This window comes from Symphalangus syndactylus, chromosome 8 (genome assembly GCF_028878055.3).
Source record: "Symphalangus syndactylus isolate Jambi chromosome 8, NHGRI_mSymSyn1-v2.1_pri, whole genome shotgun sequence".
In the NCBI taxonomy this organism is placed as follows: Eukaryota; Metazoa; Chordata; class Mammalia; order Primates; family Hylobatidae; genus Symphalangus; species Symphalangus syndactylus.
This window is the reverse complement of record NC_072430.2, coordinates 86,576,573-86,594,854: the sequence shown is the minus strand read 5'-3', so window position 1 is coordinate 86,594,854 and position 18,282 is coordinate 86,576,573. Positions and strand designations below refer to the sequence as shown.

Genomic DNA, 18,282 nt, shown 5'->3' with positions numbered 1-18,282 from the left:
AAAAAACCCATGAAAATTAAATGTATAATAAAAGTAACATTTTAAAGTAGAAGAGAAAATAAAGAATACTTTAAATACATAATATTGGGATAATAAGCATTTTGGATAATTTGGAAAAATCCAATTATAATATTGAGAATATGCTTTAAGTTTTATGTACTGTTAATTCATTTCTCAATAGAAAAGTATTTTATTTAGAATATATCTTGTTTTAATAATGCAGAAATATGTCAAGCATTTATTATTTCTTCTTCATAAATGAAAACACAATAGGCATTTACTGTAGTTGAGTGGAAGTATATGAGGTCTGCATATAGTCAGGAAGAATAAACAGCTATGTGGCATGATTTAAAGGCATGCCTGTAACTAAGTAGCATCCCATTGATCTGCCACAGTTACTTTCTGTTAGAGTTTTTGATAATCGTGTCCCAGAATGTAATAAGAGGAATTTGTCATCTCCTAATATATTGGCAGATTTCCTTTCTTCCTTGGGTCAGCTGGCTCAGAGTACCATTTTGAGCCAATGAAACACAGAATATGCGAGTTTCTGTAGAAATCAGAATGGGAAGAAAATATGTAGACTATTAACCCTAGATGATTGCTTCAGTTTGAGACTTGAACTTCCAGAAATTAAAATGAGAGCACTGGGATTCTGGAAACAAATCCTGAAAGGAAGAGGAGGATATATGAGATAATCTGTGTTTGCTTAAATTATATGCTCTGGGACAACAGCGTCACCCTTTCTACATATACCATAACCAAAAAAGATTATTCAAGTGAATTCCAACTGAGGAAGACACGATTAGGGCAACTTTTCTTTTGGTTTATATTTCTGTTGTGTTCCTACACATGTCCTCCCAAAAGAAAATATCCTCAGAAACTTTAAATCAAGGCATTACGGTAGGAAACAACAACTTCCTTGAAGTAAAATGTTGTCATGTAAACAGATAGCCATATATACTTTTTCTGTGACTTCAAATATTTGTACAGTTAGCCCATATCTTCCTTTCATATTTATTTCCATTGAAACAATTAACTGAAGTGCTTGTTTTGTGTGCCTAATCAGAAAAATTCTCCCAACCTTAAAGGTTTTCTTGGTTTCAGAACTTTTTGTCTTACTGAATATGGGATTGTTCCAGCACAGAAACTGCCTTAATTAAGGCCACCAGTGGCTTCCATGCTGCCAACTTTACTGGAAATGTTTAGTGGAAATGTTCCACTAATCTCTCTGACTGCTCTGCAGCTTTGGTACCAGTGACATCTTTCTTCCACTTGACGCCCTCCTCACTTCTGTTGTAGGACAAACTTCTCCTCCTGACTCCCAGTTCTCTCTGACATCTTTGCTGAATACTCATCCCTGTCCATCTCCTCAATTGCCAGACTTTTGTTCTTGGGACTTTACTTCTGTAAACTAAATGTTCTCTCTGAGCAAGACCATCCACATTCATAATTTTAAATGTATGCAACTCCCCTCCCCCACATTTTATCTCCATAACTGTCTTCTTTCCTCTTTCATCACACTACCCCCCTGCACCATTCAAATGTCTAATTGCCCATTAAATATCTTCACTTGAACCGTCTTTTGACATCACAAATTCACTATGTGTTACCATTAAACTTACCATTATACTTCTTTCTTCTTATTACCAATCTGGGTCCTCTTACACCATCCTCCCAGATAACAAATCAGAAATGTAATTATTATCTTAGAATCTTTTTACTTTTTCATTCAGTATACCTTATTATGCACTACAGCCTATGTACTATCCCTGTTAATATCTCTTGAATACACTCTCTTTTGCAATTAATGCCTTTGCCTTACTTCAAGCCACAGTCATCTTTCACCTAGACTACTCTAACATGCTTTTTACTGATATCCCTATACCCATACTTGTAATCCTAAAAAATATTTTCTATAGTGTTCAGTGAGATCTTCCAAAACTGCAAAATAGAAGATATCATTTCTCTGATGGTAGCCCACTAGTGGCTCCCGGTTGCCTATTGGATATAGTCTCAGCTCTTCAGTATGGCATATATAATTTGGTCTCTATAATTTTTCAGATTCATCTCCTGTAATTTCTCCTCATATTTTTACCTTTAATTCATGCCAGGATACCTTCCTGAATACTATGGCGTTTCATGCTTCTGCATTACTTTCTACCATTTTTTGCCTGAACTTTGTTTCCCTACATTGTCTTTCAAGTAAATAATTTTCCCCTGATGAACTTCTAAGCACTGGCTAAACCTTGCTAAAACAGCATAATTTCCTCTGTGAGTCTTCCTTTTTCTCCCTTCTTTGCCTCTTTTATTCCTTTTATTTTATGAATGCACTTAATTGTATTAAAATTCTTTTAAAAATAGATTATATTTCAATATTTAAAAATTAAAATCAAAATTTACCTTTCCGTATGCCTTAGAAGTGGCCCCATTGGAGACCAACACAGGACTTCTTAGTAAGCTGAACACAGCCAGTTTTCCCTCCATTCTTGGAGTAGATTGCTGTTTTTTGATTGTGTATTGGCTAAATAACTTGGTATAAGAAGTCTCTATCTTTAAATACAAGTAGCATTTAACAAGATGAAATGCTCATATTATGAGAGGTCTTAAATTTGGAGATCAGGGGAACAGTAGATTTACTTTTACCAGCTCAGGGATACTTGAGAGTAAGTGCTCTCTGAGAGGAAAAACAAGAGGAATTCTGTAATGGCTAGGAAGGTGAATAAATTGACCTTGAAAATCCCTTCAGATTCCAGAAGTCTATGATTCTATTTATAACAAATAACTCATTACCTCAAGGTCAAAAATGTGATGTTCATGAACTATACTGAAACAATGTGTACATTCAAAACAGCAGCAATGTTCTGTATTTGCAGAACAACCAAGATAAGTGAATTCAGAATCTCCATAAATTTAAGGTAAGAACTAGTTAATAATACACTTGATGCTTATCACTGGAAAAGAAAATTATTTATGAAACAGAGCAAAAGAAAAGAGTGAAGATAAAAATATTAAATGATTGTAAGAAACAGAAAGAATCAAAGTGAATCATATTAGATGGACCCAACCTTATAAGGCACTAGTAATTAATTCTGTGGACTCTGGTGAAAAGCAGTCCCAGGTTCAAACCTTTGCTTTGTCAGTCCCAGCTGTACAATATTAGCTATCTCTAAAATTAGGATACTAATATTATCCCATATTGTCATCTGGGGAATTCAGTGTAATGGGTTCTGTAGAATCCTCAGCAGTGCCTGGTACATATGGGCTCTGTAATGGCAACAGCTCTTTTATTGGATATAGGGGCTAGGTAATCTCATAGGTAACTCTTAGCTTTACAAGTCTATGAATGGAGCCTATCTAGCCTTTTCAGTGAAGGTGAAACATCTTATGAAGTGATTTAGAAAAAAGATAGAGAGTTTTAATTAATTATTTTTACGATTTGGGTGGTTGCAAATATGATTTCGAAGAGAAAATTACCTTACAGACACACCTTTGTGTTGGAGACCCATTCTGTATGTTAGGGATGTATATCACAACTTCATTTGCAATTTACTAATGTGATTTTTTTCCCCAAGAGTTTCTCAGTGATGTTTTGACCAGAAGTTTGTTTATCCACTTTTGTTCAATGAAGATTATACAGCAAACAAATGGCAAAATTTAAACTTTAAAGCCTCCACATATTTAGTCTTCTGCTTTTCATGGTTCATTGATCCATCCACATGTAAGGTTTGTATTGTGAGACTGACCCAAACCAGATAAATGTGACTCTGAAATAAAGTCTCAATTCCTGCTAGGGTTCAACTTAATTTAAATTATCAGAGAATTATAATTTTAAAAATATGGTTGGCCAAGGTGCTTTTTTAAGGCTGCTATTAAAACTAAGAATATGATCATGCAGAGGCAGTGCAATATGTTGGTAAGAACAAAGAGGTCAGCATCAGAAAGACTGGATTCAAATCCTATTACTGTAATATGCCAACTATACAGTCTTTGGCAAATTATATAACTTTTCTAAAGTTTAGTTGCCTTGAGTGTGAAATGAAGATATGAGATTCTACCTTTTGGGTGTGTTATGTAGAATTAACTGAAACAGGGCATATAAAGTATAGTACCTGACACATAGTAAATGACTGCCAAACACATGCCAACTTTCCTCCCTCCACATTTTCCATTAGGTCATGTGAAGAGCAGATGAGGGAAAATTATTATTTTCTAGTACCATAGAGCAAGATGAGGGTTCATAATGTTGAAAAAGATGCAGCATTTCTAAGATAGACTTGATTTCCAGTATTCTATTCTGGTATTGAGCCATGCAATAGATGATGCAGTAAATAATGTGTCCAGTATGGGGCTTGGGAAAGCACTACTGACCAGTTTAAATCCTGTATGGAATTTGAATTTCGAGTTTAATAAAATAAAAGTACAAAAAAATTATGGTAACTATAGCGTGTCATAGAACAATTAATAGTAATGATACATTGATATTCAAAAGAAGATAGTAATTGCAAACATGAGATTGCCAAGGATAGACTATTACGGTGCACTTGGAGTGAGGGAGTATTCCGTAGAAGCAAAGAGAAAAGCTGAAACTAGAATGAGTTTTTTAAGGAGTGAGGGTACAAATATATGTGGTATTTATTTTCTCTGTTAATAACTCATTTTTATTTTAGAAAGGTAATAAGTGTTGTAACCTATTTCTATACATTTGGGTTATTTACACAGAACCTTACCAAACACACTATTGGAAGTCTGGCAAAGTCAGTGGATGGTTCTACTCAGTCAGTGTGAGTCGTGGTTATCTCTATTGCTGTCTAATTCTCAAAGCTTAGAGAAGCCAACAGTTTAGCATTTAGGAATTTTCCATTACTGACATTGATTCAATTCATTTCTTGGTTGTAGCTCTGAACATTTATTCATAAGCATTACTGAAAGCTTAAGCAGACTTAAAAAATTGCTAATCCAATTTAGCATCATATTGAAGCCAAACTTAAAATATGGAGGAAAGCTGTTAAGGAGGACTCAATATTGAAGTTAGGTTGTTGATTTTCTGATGGACTTCAGAGTTTCAGAGAAACTTACCAAGTCTCAGTATGCAGCTACTTTTGAACAGCTTTCCACTGAAGAATTGCAGATAAGAATATCTTTGGCATGTTTGGGGAGTAATGGAAACCTCTGAATCACATGCCTTTAAACTTTGATATCACATGGATCACTTCCTAATTACAACCCCTCTTTTTATGTGATGGTGTGAGCCTCTGTAACTCTGCAGGCGAATGCCGCATGAGTGACACCACACTGCTTCACCCACCATGTGTGCTCGAAATCACGTATTAGTGCATGGTACTTAGGGCTTATGAAACACTCTGCTTTCTCTTCTTCTTATCCTGCTAGTTGAATATCTATTCATCCTTCGAACCCCTGTGCAGCCATCTCCTTTTTAGACCTCTGACTCAAGAGAATTTTATATTAAGGAGACTTCTTTTTGCAATGTTCCTTTACCTACTATACAAAAGCCATTTCCTTTAATAGTAGATTTATGTGTTGGTTGATTACACACTGAGCAATGGATGTTTGGCTATGAGAATCTGTTTTAAATTATTTCCATTGTTGTTGTTGTTGATGTTTTCATAGAATGTTGCACTACTTACAGGAAGTTTTTTGATGGGCAGCACTTAAGGCTATGAGAACTGGTGGGAGTGCTAACTGGAGCCAATCAAATTTTAACCGACCTGCTCCTACACTTCAGTGACAAAGAGGAATTTCTTCTACTTTGTGACATAGAAAGCCTTGTTTCTGATGGATTTAAATGACCAGAGAGTTAGCCAATTTGGGGAACAGCTTTTCTGTCACTAGAAACTATAAATGCGAACATTATTATTAATTAATCTATGAAAATAATAATTCTTGTGTATTTTGTTATTGAATTTGTGGCCAATGAACTGAGTCTGATACACAAGTCAAGGGAATCTAGTATAAAGCTGTTGTGTGAATAGAAAATTTTCCCCTGAGGTGGAAAACATTTCCGGTGAGGTTGAGAACCATTTTCAAAGTGATTCTCCATTGTATTGTTAATTTTAAAATTCTCTTTGCTGTGGTTTGAATGTGTCCTCTCCAAAATTCAGGTGATTTCTGTGTGGTAGTAGAGGTGGGGACTTTTAAGAGGTGATTAGGCCAGGAGGGCTGCTCCCCACTTAACGGGATTAAGGCCCTTTCAGGAAAAAAAAAAAGGCTTCATTTTCAATTAGCTTTCCTTTCTGCCTTCTGCCTGTCTGAGGATGTAGTAAAAAGGCCCTCACTAAACCAGAGGCTGACACCTTGATATTGGACTTCCCAGCTTCTATAACTGTGAGGAAATGAGTTTCTGTTCTTTATAAATTACCTAGTCTCAAGTATTCTGTTACAGCAGAACAACATGGACCAAGATGCCATTGTATTTGCTCTCGTTTGTGTAAAGTTCCAGATTTGAAGAAGTGTAATGGCAAATATGAAACACGAATGTAAGTTTTACAAAATGTTTTGAAGCATTACAAGAGATCAGTGAGTCTATTTTTAGGGTCTTACAGTCACATATATGAGAAAAAATATATTTTTGGTATAACTTGACTAGGTTTATTTTTATAGTAGTCAGGGTAAGTTACATGTTCTGATCTTTTCCTCAGTTATTGCGTCCTGCAGAATGGATTTATTCATGCATTGAACAGATACATTTGTGAATAAAAGTTTAAACAGATTATGATGCACACAGATTATGATACTTGCTGAGGGAGGAAAAACAGTGCAGGTACAGGTACATGAAATTCAAACAGAGTTGTCAGGAGAGTCACATCTCTGAAGAGGGACACTGCAATGATATCTGAGCAATGAGCAGGATGAAAAGCATTTCAAACAGAAGGAACAGTATGTACAGAAACGGCAGGATAAGAGCGTGAAGTGTTCAAGGCACAAAATGCCAGCACAGCTAGAGCTAGTGCAGAATGAGCCAAAGGTCAGGGTTTTGAGGTGAGGGGTACAGGTACACGAGGGCTGGATCAGGCAGAATGTGGATATTGTGGTATGCTGTACTCATTATGCACCCAATGAAATGAATAAGAAAGCTTCATCATATATAGTGATGATATATTTGTCTATCTTCCCTTTTGATGTGTATGACCAGAAGCACGGGTGTGGACCAGCTTTGAAAACCTAAATGGAAATTTTGAGCCCCTTTAAGACAATATTTCTGAAAGCCAGACTTAGTTCACACCAAAAATTATTTCTCAAATCCCTGAAGCTCTACCTGATATACATGATCGAGGCCTGTAGACTTGAACATTGGGTCTGTTATAGACCATGGATGAAAGGCACGCAGGAGATAAATTAAGATATTTTCTGCCACATAAGATAGGGAAAGCATCTCTTCTGCCCTGATGAAGTATAGAAAAGAGAACCCCCAAAAGAAGGTGTTTTGTGCAAATGGTCAAAGTATTTTGATTTCTTTCCTACAAGCTGAAATCCCAGAGGAGGAGCATGTTTGGTTGAAAGTGAAAAGCTAAAGCAGGGTGGATTTTGCTGTGATTTAGTGAGTTAGCTATGACAGAGTAAAAATGGTGGTATGGTGTGGCCAATCCCAAGTCTTCCTCAGTGCCTGTGTGGGATGGAGTCTCAGGAAGTTCTGTCAGCCCTGTGAGGATGTCAAAAGCTAGCTGAGATGGGGCAGTGTGTCTGTCATGAGCCTGCCATGACCATCGCAGGAGGCTGGGGGGTCCTAGACAGATGCCAAAGGTTTAATAGCCTCAATAGAGATCCAGGTGGAGGATGTGGATGAGACTTAGAGGATATTGAAGCAACAAGGAAGGCTGAGATTGGCTCAATCGATGACAAATGACCAAGGTTCCCAAACTGAGGCAATTGATCAGAGAAGCCATGGATTTTAGCTGTAGATGTGTGCAGAGAACCAAGTGACAAGACAGACAAGGGACATAGTTGCAGAGACCAGAGGACACAAAGGAGATCAGGGACCTGCAGGTTTGAGGCTGAGACCACCTCTTTCCTGCCACCTCAAGGTCATAGAAACCCTCTTCCTTATAAACTCAGGTGTCTCCCTGAAGAAAAACAATGGGCTGGAGGAAATATGAAAGATTACACATTTAACAGATATGACTGAGTTTTTAGAAAAAGAACATGTATTTATATAAAAAGATGATGAGATAGCATTAATGATCACTTTGTTCGTGTATTCATTCACTTAACAAATAACCAGTGAGCATCTTTTATATACTATGCACAGGGAAGATAACAGACACTAATCTTTGACTTTCCAGAGCTTAGTGAGGGTAGTTCCTGGTTGAAGCTATAAGGAAAACAACAACAACAACAACAAAAACACAACAGCTCAATTTTAAAAAAGATGCTGTAATTTATTTTCACATTTGAATAGCGTGCTGTATTTTTAGTCCTACAACAATAGGGATGAAAAGTATTCTGGTGGTATGCATGACCTTGTTGTGGTTAAGGAAAGTTAAAAATGACTACAGAGTTTATTCTTGGTTGGACACTAAATTTAAATAACTTGACATTTTATCATAGGGTTAGTCAGAGAGGCACAGAATTTTAGAGCTGAAAAGGATCTTAGAGGTCATCTGGTCCAACCTCTTAGTTTGACTAGTGAGGAAACTAACATATAGGGAGTTGAAGGGAAACTTGCCGCTAAAGCTGGGGTTTTAAATATATGTTCTTTGACTTTAGTCTAGGGATCTTTATAATAGAACAGAGCTTTCATTCATATCTTAGCAGGAGATAATCTATAAGCCTATTCAATTCACTTTGATATCAAGTGAATCAGGGCCCTTCGGAAATGTTTCTAGGGCTGGTGTTTATAGGTATTGGGAACATAATTGGCGATGTTGTGACACTTGAGTAGGGTAGGTGGCTAGAAGAAGAATAGAAACTCTCTACAGTGGTAAGTTGTTTCTTCTTTTTCCCAATAGAATGTTAAATACAGCCCAGAAAGATCCTGAGTGACCCCAAAGACAGAAAAAAATGATTCTACTCTCACTCACTTCTATGCAGTAGTTTTTCCCCTAGAGGTAAAGGGGTAGAGTTGTGGTTAGTTTATGAGGAAGAATTTACACCCTGCCGTTTATCTCACGGTATAGTTGACCAAATGGTGTTCCACTTTATTGATGTGATATGCCTAGTTATGACAAGTGAAAATTATAGTAGTGTTTGCATTTAATGCCCATGTTTTACTCTTCATGGTTTTAGCAAGACCTTGGAACTTTCCTGGGGGAGGATCACATGCACACTTTATCTTTCATGTATGATATGTCAAAAAGAGAGAAAAGATTGGTAACAACTAAACTGGAGTTTAGGTGTGTGAGGTACTCTAATCATACACAAGGCTAGCTTTAATTTTGGTGAATGGTAGAGAAGGAAGAGTAAAAGAAGCAGTGTTGTGTTTTTTTTTTTAATTAAGATAATATCATATATGTGTCATGATAAAACCTAAAATGCCATCTAATCCTTTCTTTCTTGCATTTTCTTTTCCCTCCTGCACTTAACTTGAAGCTCATTAAAATATATAACTTGTAACATTGTGTTTAATTAAATGTTGTTTAACAAAAAGAACACACATGTGGTCTCACGTGCTATTTGACTAGACTTACATGGTTAAACTGAGAACCTGCAGACCCATGCATTTTCCAGTGCTTGGGATGGCATAATATCAAATGACCTTTTTGCCATTGCATACTTTGGCACTTGTGTATTACAAACACAGCCAGACTATAACAATGAAGAAAATCAGGAAAAGAAAAGCTTGCCTTTTGTCCATGATGCTTAATGGAAAATACCATGACACTCTTGGGGTCCTTTTGGTTGGAAAAGTCACATGGGTTGATCTATGTGTTTTGTCACACAAAATGAGTTGGTTAGATGGAATTCTTGGTGTGTTTCAGCTGATTTGTGTTTCAGCAAATTAACGTATTTATTGAGCACCAGGTAGGACAGTTTCTAACAGCACTGAGTCGGGTAGGGTATGTGTGTGAACATGTTAGACAAAGTCAGCCTGACTTTGTTTTTCCACAACAGGAAAAATAAAAACACCCTTTCTGACCCCCTTCAGGAAAAAAAACTATTCATAATAAATTATAGTCTATTGTATAGGAGACTTGGCCTTTTTATTTATGCCATGTATTTTAGTATTTTGCACACTACAGTTGTGTTAATGTAAAGAATATATTTTTGTAATTTAATTAATAATCATGAAATCTTTATGTCTTATTGAATACTACATTAAGGTTGAATAAGTTGATAAAGCCAACTTTTTTCCAATGTTAAATTTAAATGCTCTTTGAGAAAAAGCTAATAAAAACATTTAAGAAATACATATTTTTCTTTGTGCCCAGTGAATATTTAACTAGTATCATCTGAATGCTTTATAGGGCCTAAGATTGGTTTTAAATATAGTGCTTTCCATAAAGTGAATCTAAACTTTCTAACTTAATCACAGAAAAAAAAATATAAACCTAAGGTAATGAAGTATGTTATGGATTTCCTATGATTAACAACTTTCAGATTCTTCAGCTAGTAATCAAGCCTTTGAGCTTCAAGCTATATTTCATACTTGCTTGCCGTTTGAACTGTACCTTGACTAGATGTTTATTAGTATTTATATTGAGTTCCCTCCATGTATTCATGTAGAAATTGTCTCACATTTCCAATTCAAAAGAAGACAAAACGAAAGTTAATTTTTAAAAGTTGATGGGCTTATTATTTTCTTGAATTGTCCCTCAGGAGGAAGATTTATGCTATATTAATGGTAATATAGGTAAACCATGACTACAGAAATTGAATGCTACCCACAAATGCAGAATCCCTCCCAGAAGACCTGTACAATGTGTTATTACTTATGTGCTTTCCTAAATACAAAGAAAGCCAAAGCATATGGTAATAATAAAGCATCTGCTTCAAAGATCTGTATCTAAGTTTGTTTATACATGGTCTGTATATTTAACTGCTGTATAGCACACATGTGAATTTATCATTGGTACTTATTGATCATAAAGAGAACAGTGACATAGATGTCACTACATAACTATGTAATATCTATATAAATGTTATACATAATATAAAATCATGTTTTTATTTATAGCTTCCTTATCTATAACAGTACATAATAAGTGTGTAGTTTTTGAAGTATCAGGCATCATAACTTCTATGGCAGTTTCTTTTGCAAGAAGCAGACTAATCAGATTTAGAAATAACATGATAGTACCATTAAAGCTGGAAAGAAATATAGAATTCAATTAATATTATAATTTCATTTTACAAACAAGAAAATGGTCTCAGACAAGTCAAGAAATTTGCCCACAATGGCCCGGCATATTTACAATAGAACTAGGACTAGAACCCATTTATTTTATTTTTAGTTCAATGCTCTCAGAATGATTACATTTCCTAGTTTGGATTAGAATGGCTCGATAAAATCCATGATTCCCTTATAACTCTCTTCTCCTTCCTTATCTCTCCTCAGGGAGGAAAATAAAAAGGTAATCTTTCTCCCTGGAAGTATTTGGAGAGTGCTAATAACTACAGATTGTATCCTCCCTCGTGACATTTGATCTTTATTTTTATGGATCATTCAACTAAAGGCATGCACGTTACTCATTTTTCCCCTTTTATTACAGGTATATATTAAAAACATTCTAATCATGCTTTGAAATGATTTAGTTTATTACAAATCTCTGACTTGGAATCTTACGACATTATTGACTGAATAGGAACTTTGTTAGTGATTCAGATACAGGAAGGTCTCTAAAGTAAGTTACATTAAAATACCAGCATTCCCTTTATCTGGAGCTAGAATAAGAGTTCCCACAGTGTAAATCTGTCTTCTAAAAGAAAACAATTTTTAATATCATTTATTTTCAGCTGTTCACAAATTCTTTTATACCTTCTTTTCTTTCCTTTTACTTTTATAAATCCAAATTTCATCACATAATATATGAACCATAGGCTCCTGGGCACTTCGGAGGGGGTTTTTGTTAAAAAAGCATGTGGATATGTGTGTGTGTTTCCATCTCTTTTTTGCAAGAGATGTTTCCTCTTAGTTGGAGACCACATTTGGGTACAGACATCTGGGTATAATGTCACCAGTAGAAATTAGCAATTTTTGTTTTTCTAACTTTTGTAGCTCTGGTCAGCTTCACATGGGCTTCTATCAGTTGATATGGCATCTTCAACTTCAGCCAAGAGGAGGTTATTAGATTATAAGTGCTAAAAATGATGAGTCGTCTCCACACTTCAGCCAGCATGAATACAAGCAAGTTTGTAAAATAATTACAATCTGAAGCAGAGCCAGCCATGCAACCCGAGCCTATCTTTTTTCATTAATTTGTATACAGTTCTTATTTTAAGAGAACAAAGTTTCAGAGGGTACTCACATGGGGCTGCTGAACCAGCTGTACAACTTTTATTTTGAAGAAAAAAAGTTGAGCCTCAGAACAGTCTGTTTTAAAGACAGGGAGGGACTTAGCCTTTCGGAGCTTGACCAGCATGTGGAAGGAGAGCTCTCATGGCTGCAGTAACTTAGGGAGTTCCTACCTGGATGACACTGGGGTAGGAAGTTTTCTGTTTGTTTTCTTCTGTTTCGGAGGGTCCTGTGCACTTCTGTTGCCTGGATCAACGTGACTCTTGGTGGTTTTTGCACACCCTGCTCTGTGGGGGAGTGCCCCAACGTGCCTGTCTTATGTGGCCTCTATGGACACACTGCTCAGCTGGCAGAGAACAGGGAAGTTTTCTCCCAGCACCCAAAAAGAGAAAGAGGAAACTACTTTTTCTTTATGGGCTCCTTGCAGCACAATAGATCAGGATAAGCTTCCACATTTCCTCTCTGGAGTTTCTGGAGTGGTTTCCAGGAAGAAGTTAAACCTTCACCTTTAAATGGATGACCATGTCACAATCAGGAAGAAACACCTCCAAAGACCCATCTTTAGGTAAGTAATGCTACATCCCAGGTGGCTCTAGGGCTGTCAGGAGCAATAGTTTCTCCCTTCATCCTTAATTTGGGGATTCTGCCACTAAGCTACAGCAGAGCAATCAAGAGTGCTTAAAGTTTAACTTCAGGCATACCAAAGGAGCCTTGTTACTTTCTATTTTCTGAAACTTTGTGCACAAACTCTTATCAACTCCTGAAAATACATTTAAAGAACATCTTAACTATTCAAGCACATAAATGACATAGTACTGGAAAAACTTTGGAAACGTTATGCGATCTCTAGCTGTTTCTGTAGGCTGTTGCACAGCCCTCTAAATAGGAAGCGTTGTGCTTAGTTCTTTGAACTGATTACAGGCAAGGGCAGTGTTTCAGTGCTGTGAATACTACACCTTTCTGGAGTTAAGTGTCGGGAGATAAATTTGAACTTGATAGCTACTTTACTAGAGTGCACATTTTACAGCTTGTTCAGGAATATCAGACCAGCAGTTAAAGAAACAACAGGGTGATAGGAAAAATTTTGCACTGTGGTGGAATCTGTGACCAGGAGAAATGTAGATACAGTGTAATGGATTGAGCTAAAGCTTAATTTTGGAGGGAGGTACACCCTTTCTCTAAGAAAGCAGCCGTTTCTTCATTGACTCTTTAATTCTGGATTCTTTAGTTACCTATTATGTACTTTAGAATTTAAAATAAAAAATGATTTAAAAGTATCTAGAAATTGAACACTATTTTTGCCCCTTAAAACAGAAGATTTTTAAGAAAGTCCGTTATATATCAGTTTTGTCTTTCCACAAAATAATATTCTAAATAAAGCAGAGATACTACATGTTAGCAATGTTAAAGTCAAGTTGCAACCACTGGTTTTTGTCTGGAGTTAAATACAGGATGATAAAACGTATGAGCAAAATTTCTCTGTGGCTTCTACATAATGAATGAGTAGACCTCGAGGAATATAATTATATAAAATGTGGCCGTTTTTATTGATTAAACATTATTACTGAATTATTAATAGCAACATTATACTTTTGTAATGCTTAAAAAAAGATGTTAGCTTGAATCTGTTTTAAAGTCTTCCTTTGAACATAAATTATATTTAAATTCATATATATGGATTTAATATTACTATCCCCATCTACTTAAATATGTTTTCGTGTCTTATGCAATGATGTTGGTAAATAACCAAAAATCTAAAATGACCCTCAAAATATATTCACCTACCATATTTCCTAAAAAGTTCTTCTAATTGTATGTAATATCTATATTTTCCCAAGTGCACGTGAGACTTCAAAAAGGCATGGTAGTTGCCCAGATGATTCTAAACTCAACACCAGTGAGGCACAACTCGCAGAGGGCACCCATAGCAGTTTGGAAAGGCAAGGTTGTGTTGGATAAAATCAGATCCACCTAGCCATCATCTTTATTGTATTACCCCTTTGGAGAGCTGTGGGGATTGAAGCAGGTGGTTTTCACCACTGATTTATGCCAAATCCTCATTTCTTCCTAATTAATTAATTATATGCTTAGGTGCTACGGGGAAGGTGGATTGCAACTTAACTGCACTTCTGTGCTTATTTATATAAGGAAGAGAACTTTGTGGAAGCTGAGATTCTTTGCCCAGATAATTAGAATAAAATTTGTTAAATTCAAGTTATTTGCTTTATGATCCTGTTGCTCTCATACTTTCACCAGGGAACTGTTACAAGTAAGTCTAGAAATGGGTCTTTGACTGATAACAGATTAAAGCTATACGTGGGAGCAGGATTTATTGGTCATCTGGCACATTGGCAGTTGACATTGCTTTTACCAGGTTATGATTGTGATTAGGGGAAAGGGAGATGGAGAATATCTTAAAAGATTCAAATTACTAGGCTTAATTGCACAGAGAAAGTTTGGGGCTGATTTCCATAACACAGACTTCCCGATAGCTAGTTGTACTTTTAGGGAAGCTGGCAGTGGGTTAAGCTTGCTTTTGATGCATTGCTTCCTATCTCATGCCTCACTTCGTTTTCTTTGTCAGCCTCCTTTCTTAGGCACCTTGTTCTCTTAGGCTTTCGCTGGGCTGTCTGGCATCTCACATTGAGACATCTTTCTCAAACCTGACTTTTCAGAGACCCATGTACCAGACCTTTCCTTCTCAGTATGTACTTGTAACTGCACCCCACTTCCTAGGGGCCTTGCACACTGGATCTCAATCCACTTGACAGGCAAATCTGTGCCAGTGTATTTTATGTGCTAGTGGGGCCAGTTATAAGCTTAATGGACATTTTATAAAAATAGTTTCTTGGCTGTTTAAAAGTAATTCACTTAAAATTTTAGTCATTAAGAAATATTTGGCCAGGTGCCGTGGCTCATGCCTGTAATCCCAGCACTCTGGGGGGCCAAGGTGAGTGGATCGCCTGAGTTCAGGAGTTCGAGACTACCCTGGGCAACATGGTGAAACCCCGTCTCTACTAAAATACAAAAAATTAGCCAGGTGTGGTGGTGTGCACCTGTAGTCCCAGCTACTTGGGAGGCTGAGGCATGAGAATCACTTGAGCTCTGGAGGCAGAGGTTGCAGTGAGCTGAGATTGCACCACTGCACTCCAGATTGGGCTATAGAGTGAGACCCCATTAAAAAAAAAAAAAAAAGACAGGTTAATCCAGGATTTTTTTTTTTAATATTTGGCTCATTGACATAGTTTCAAATTTATATTTACAGGCTAATTCCCCTATAATTGAAGCTCCAGCTTTAATTCTAGTCACCTGGCCTTCACTGATTGACTACAAGTGTCCACTTCTGAGTTCATGGTGCTTGAGAGTTCAGATATGGGGAGAAAAATACTTATGTGCCCTCACATGACATATCATTGAGGATATACCTAGATAAATGTGCTACAGGCAGGCAATGGGTGCCATAAAGGAGGTGATAACATCCTGGGGGATTGAAATGGAAGAGACAGATTTCAGGAATGACTCATTATAAACACCTAAGTGACCTGAAAGATATGAGAGCAAGAGCTGTTTTTCCAATTTAATTTTCAAGATTTAATTAAAATCAGTTTTTCATCAGCACAATCATCCTAAATTTCAGAAAGTAAAAGTCATCCATCAAGTGGAAAAAGTTACTGAGAGGTTTTGGAGTAGATGGTGAACATTGAAATTTTGTAGCTGGCTACGATATTAGGAGGCTTGGGAGGAATCTTACATATCATTTAGATCCTGCCTCTAAGAATGTCTGGGGCTCCTACAGTAGAGATTCCAAATCATTTCTCGTAGTTAGGTTATCAAATCTATTTTTAAAAAAATTTCCTTGGAAATTTTAGGTATATATTTTCATATCATGAGGTCATCAAATCTATTTTTTAAAAAATTTCCTTGGAAATTTTAGGTATATATTTTCATATCACGTCAATGAGGCAAGAAAGAAAGGCTAAGTTTCTTTTATGGCCAAGGCAGGAGTTTATATTATCTCCTTTATGGCTATCATGTGGAAGTGTGGCATCAATGAGACTATCCAGCCCTGAGCATATGTGCATGGTGAGTGCCTTTTGGGCACACTGTGAGTCTGCCTGCACAGGCTCTTCCAGCTCAGACTGGTGCTGAGAAAACATGATGCTCCTTTTCCTCAAGAGAAATACTTTGAGTTTTATAATTTTCTGGAAAGAAAACACAATCACAAAAGTATATTAATACTAAGTTCCTCAGCATGTAACAAATTACTGTACGTATATCTTTAAAATCCAAGATGTGAATCAACACTTCATATATGAGACCTCACATAGATACATTCCTTTAGGCTTTTGAAAACCTTTGTTTCTATATTCCCGGAGATCTTTATCTCTGGTAATTATAATAATTCATCTCTTTATATGACTATATTCATTAAGTTGCGTTTTAATATTAAATGATGTAACACGTTCAAATGAAGGATCTTTATGTAACTTTAGTAAAATAATTGTTGAAGACATTTCCACCTTATTGCATACTCATTTTGCTTAGTAAACTTTCTATATTCCCTTGTGATAAATCAACCTTAGACTATGATGCCAAGAAAAATCTGTTTCTTCTAGTAAAATTAAACAAGTAAAAGTATTTGTCTGAATTTCACTGCCTCAAACCATTTAAGCCTGGGCTTTTGTTACAATTATTTTCTCTTACTTGATATTTTGTTTTATCAAATTCTATTATATGTGCATTTTCCCCATTTGTCTCTCCAAATTCTTTCTAGAAGTAGGCAGTGAAAAAAATGAATTTAAAAAGTAAATTGAAATGATTCTTATATGTTAAACTTTAGTATTCTTTGGAACTGACAACCTTTTGAAGCTCTTTCATGGTTCAAAAGTGATTAGGTCACTTTTGTGGTAATTTTCCATTAGAAATAAAACTAAAAATCCACAAACAAAATCGTGCAAATAGTTCCTTATTAGGCCTATAATTGAGAACAAGTCTGTACATCCAGGATCGAAGACACTAAAGGCAGCCAGGTTTCAAGACTAGTGAACATCATATTGGGATCTTCACAGCATTTAGATAGCGCTGTTTCTTCTCTTTATGTCTTCTCAGAAGCTTTATTTTCACAAGTATGTGTTAGCAGAGGAGTTCTAAGTGTGTATTTGGCAGGCATATTTTCTTCATTTAATAATGGAGAAAGCAGTGGGATGAAATAGGAAAGCCTAGAAAAAGAAAAGCACATCCTAATTTTGTTTGTGGACCTAATGGGTATGGTTAATACCTATTGCTGTTAGTAATTTACTGATTTTTGAAATGTATTACCAAGATCAAAGGAAAACAAATAAACACATTTGAATGTAAGGCAGATAATATTTACCATGAAAGAAAATTTCAGACATTACAGTGCCTTGTTATTTTTCCAGTTGTGATAAAAGTAGCTCTAATTTTTAAGTGGTCATCACTAATAGATAAACTATGATTTGTTATACAGTTTAATAGCAGGAGGTAAATTTAATGCCAGGCATTTATTCCTGCTGGTATTATTTCACCCACAGTCAGCACAATTTAAATTATCTCCAATAAACTAGCATCATAATTATCAGCAGCAGTAGCAAGTATTGATATTAACACCAACAGGGAAAATTCATAGAAAACTTGGTGTATTTTTAGGCAAGCTATATGCATATAATCTTTTGGATAACTCCATGAGGCAGTATTAAATCTACAATTAATAATTTTGGGTATAGAGTCAGGAACAGGGTACGATTAAAATGTGGGGAGGTGTCTCCCACTCAGGAGCTACACAAATGTTGTTTTCTCAGCTAGAGCAGCTTGATGACATGTACATTTATCTTAGACATTGGTAAGATTTAGAAATG

The 18,282-nt window shown here is 36.0% G+C and overlaps 1 protein-coding gene across 12 annotated transcripts in view; it reads left to right on the top strand.

The window, feature by feature from the left end:
• The window catches only part of PDE1A (phosphodiesterase 1A), a 481,643-nt gene that overhangs the window by 172,009 nt on the left and 291,352 nt on the right, over window positions 1-18,282 (top strand). The window contains exon 1 of one of the 12 annotated variants that reach the window (XM_055289925.2): window positions 10,266-12,971. The exons of 9 other annotated variants lie outside the window; for them this stretch is intronic. In XM_055289925.2, coding sequence (XP_055145900.1) covers window positions 12,919-12,971 — 53 coding nt within the window. In that variant the 5' untranslated portion in view covers window positions 10,266-12,918. Of the gene's footprint in view, window positions 1-10,265; window positions 12,972-18,282 lie in introns of those variants that run through there. 2 more of the 12 variants (XM_055289929.2, XM_055289928.2) reach the window with 2 other exon arrangements.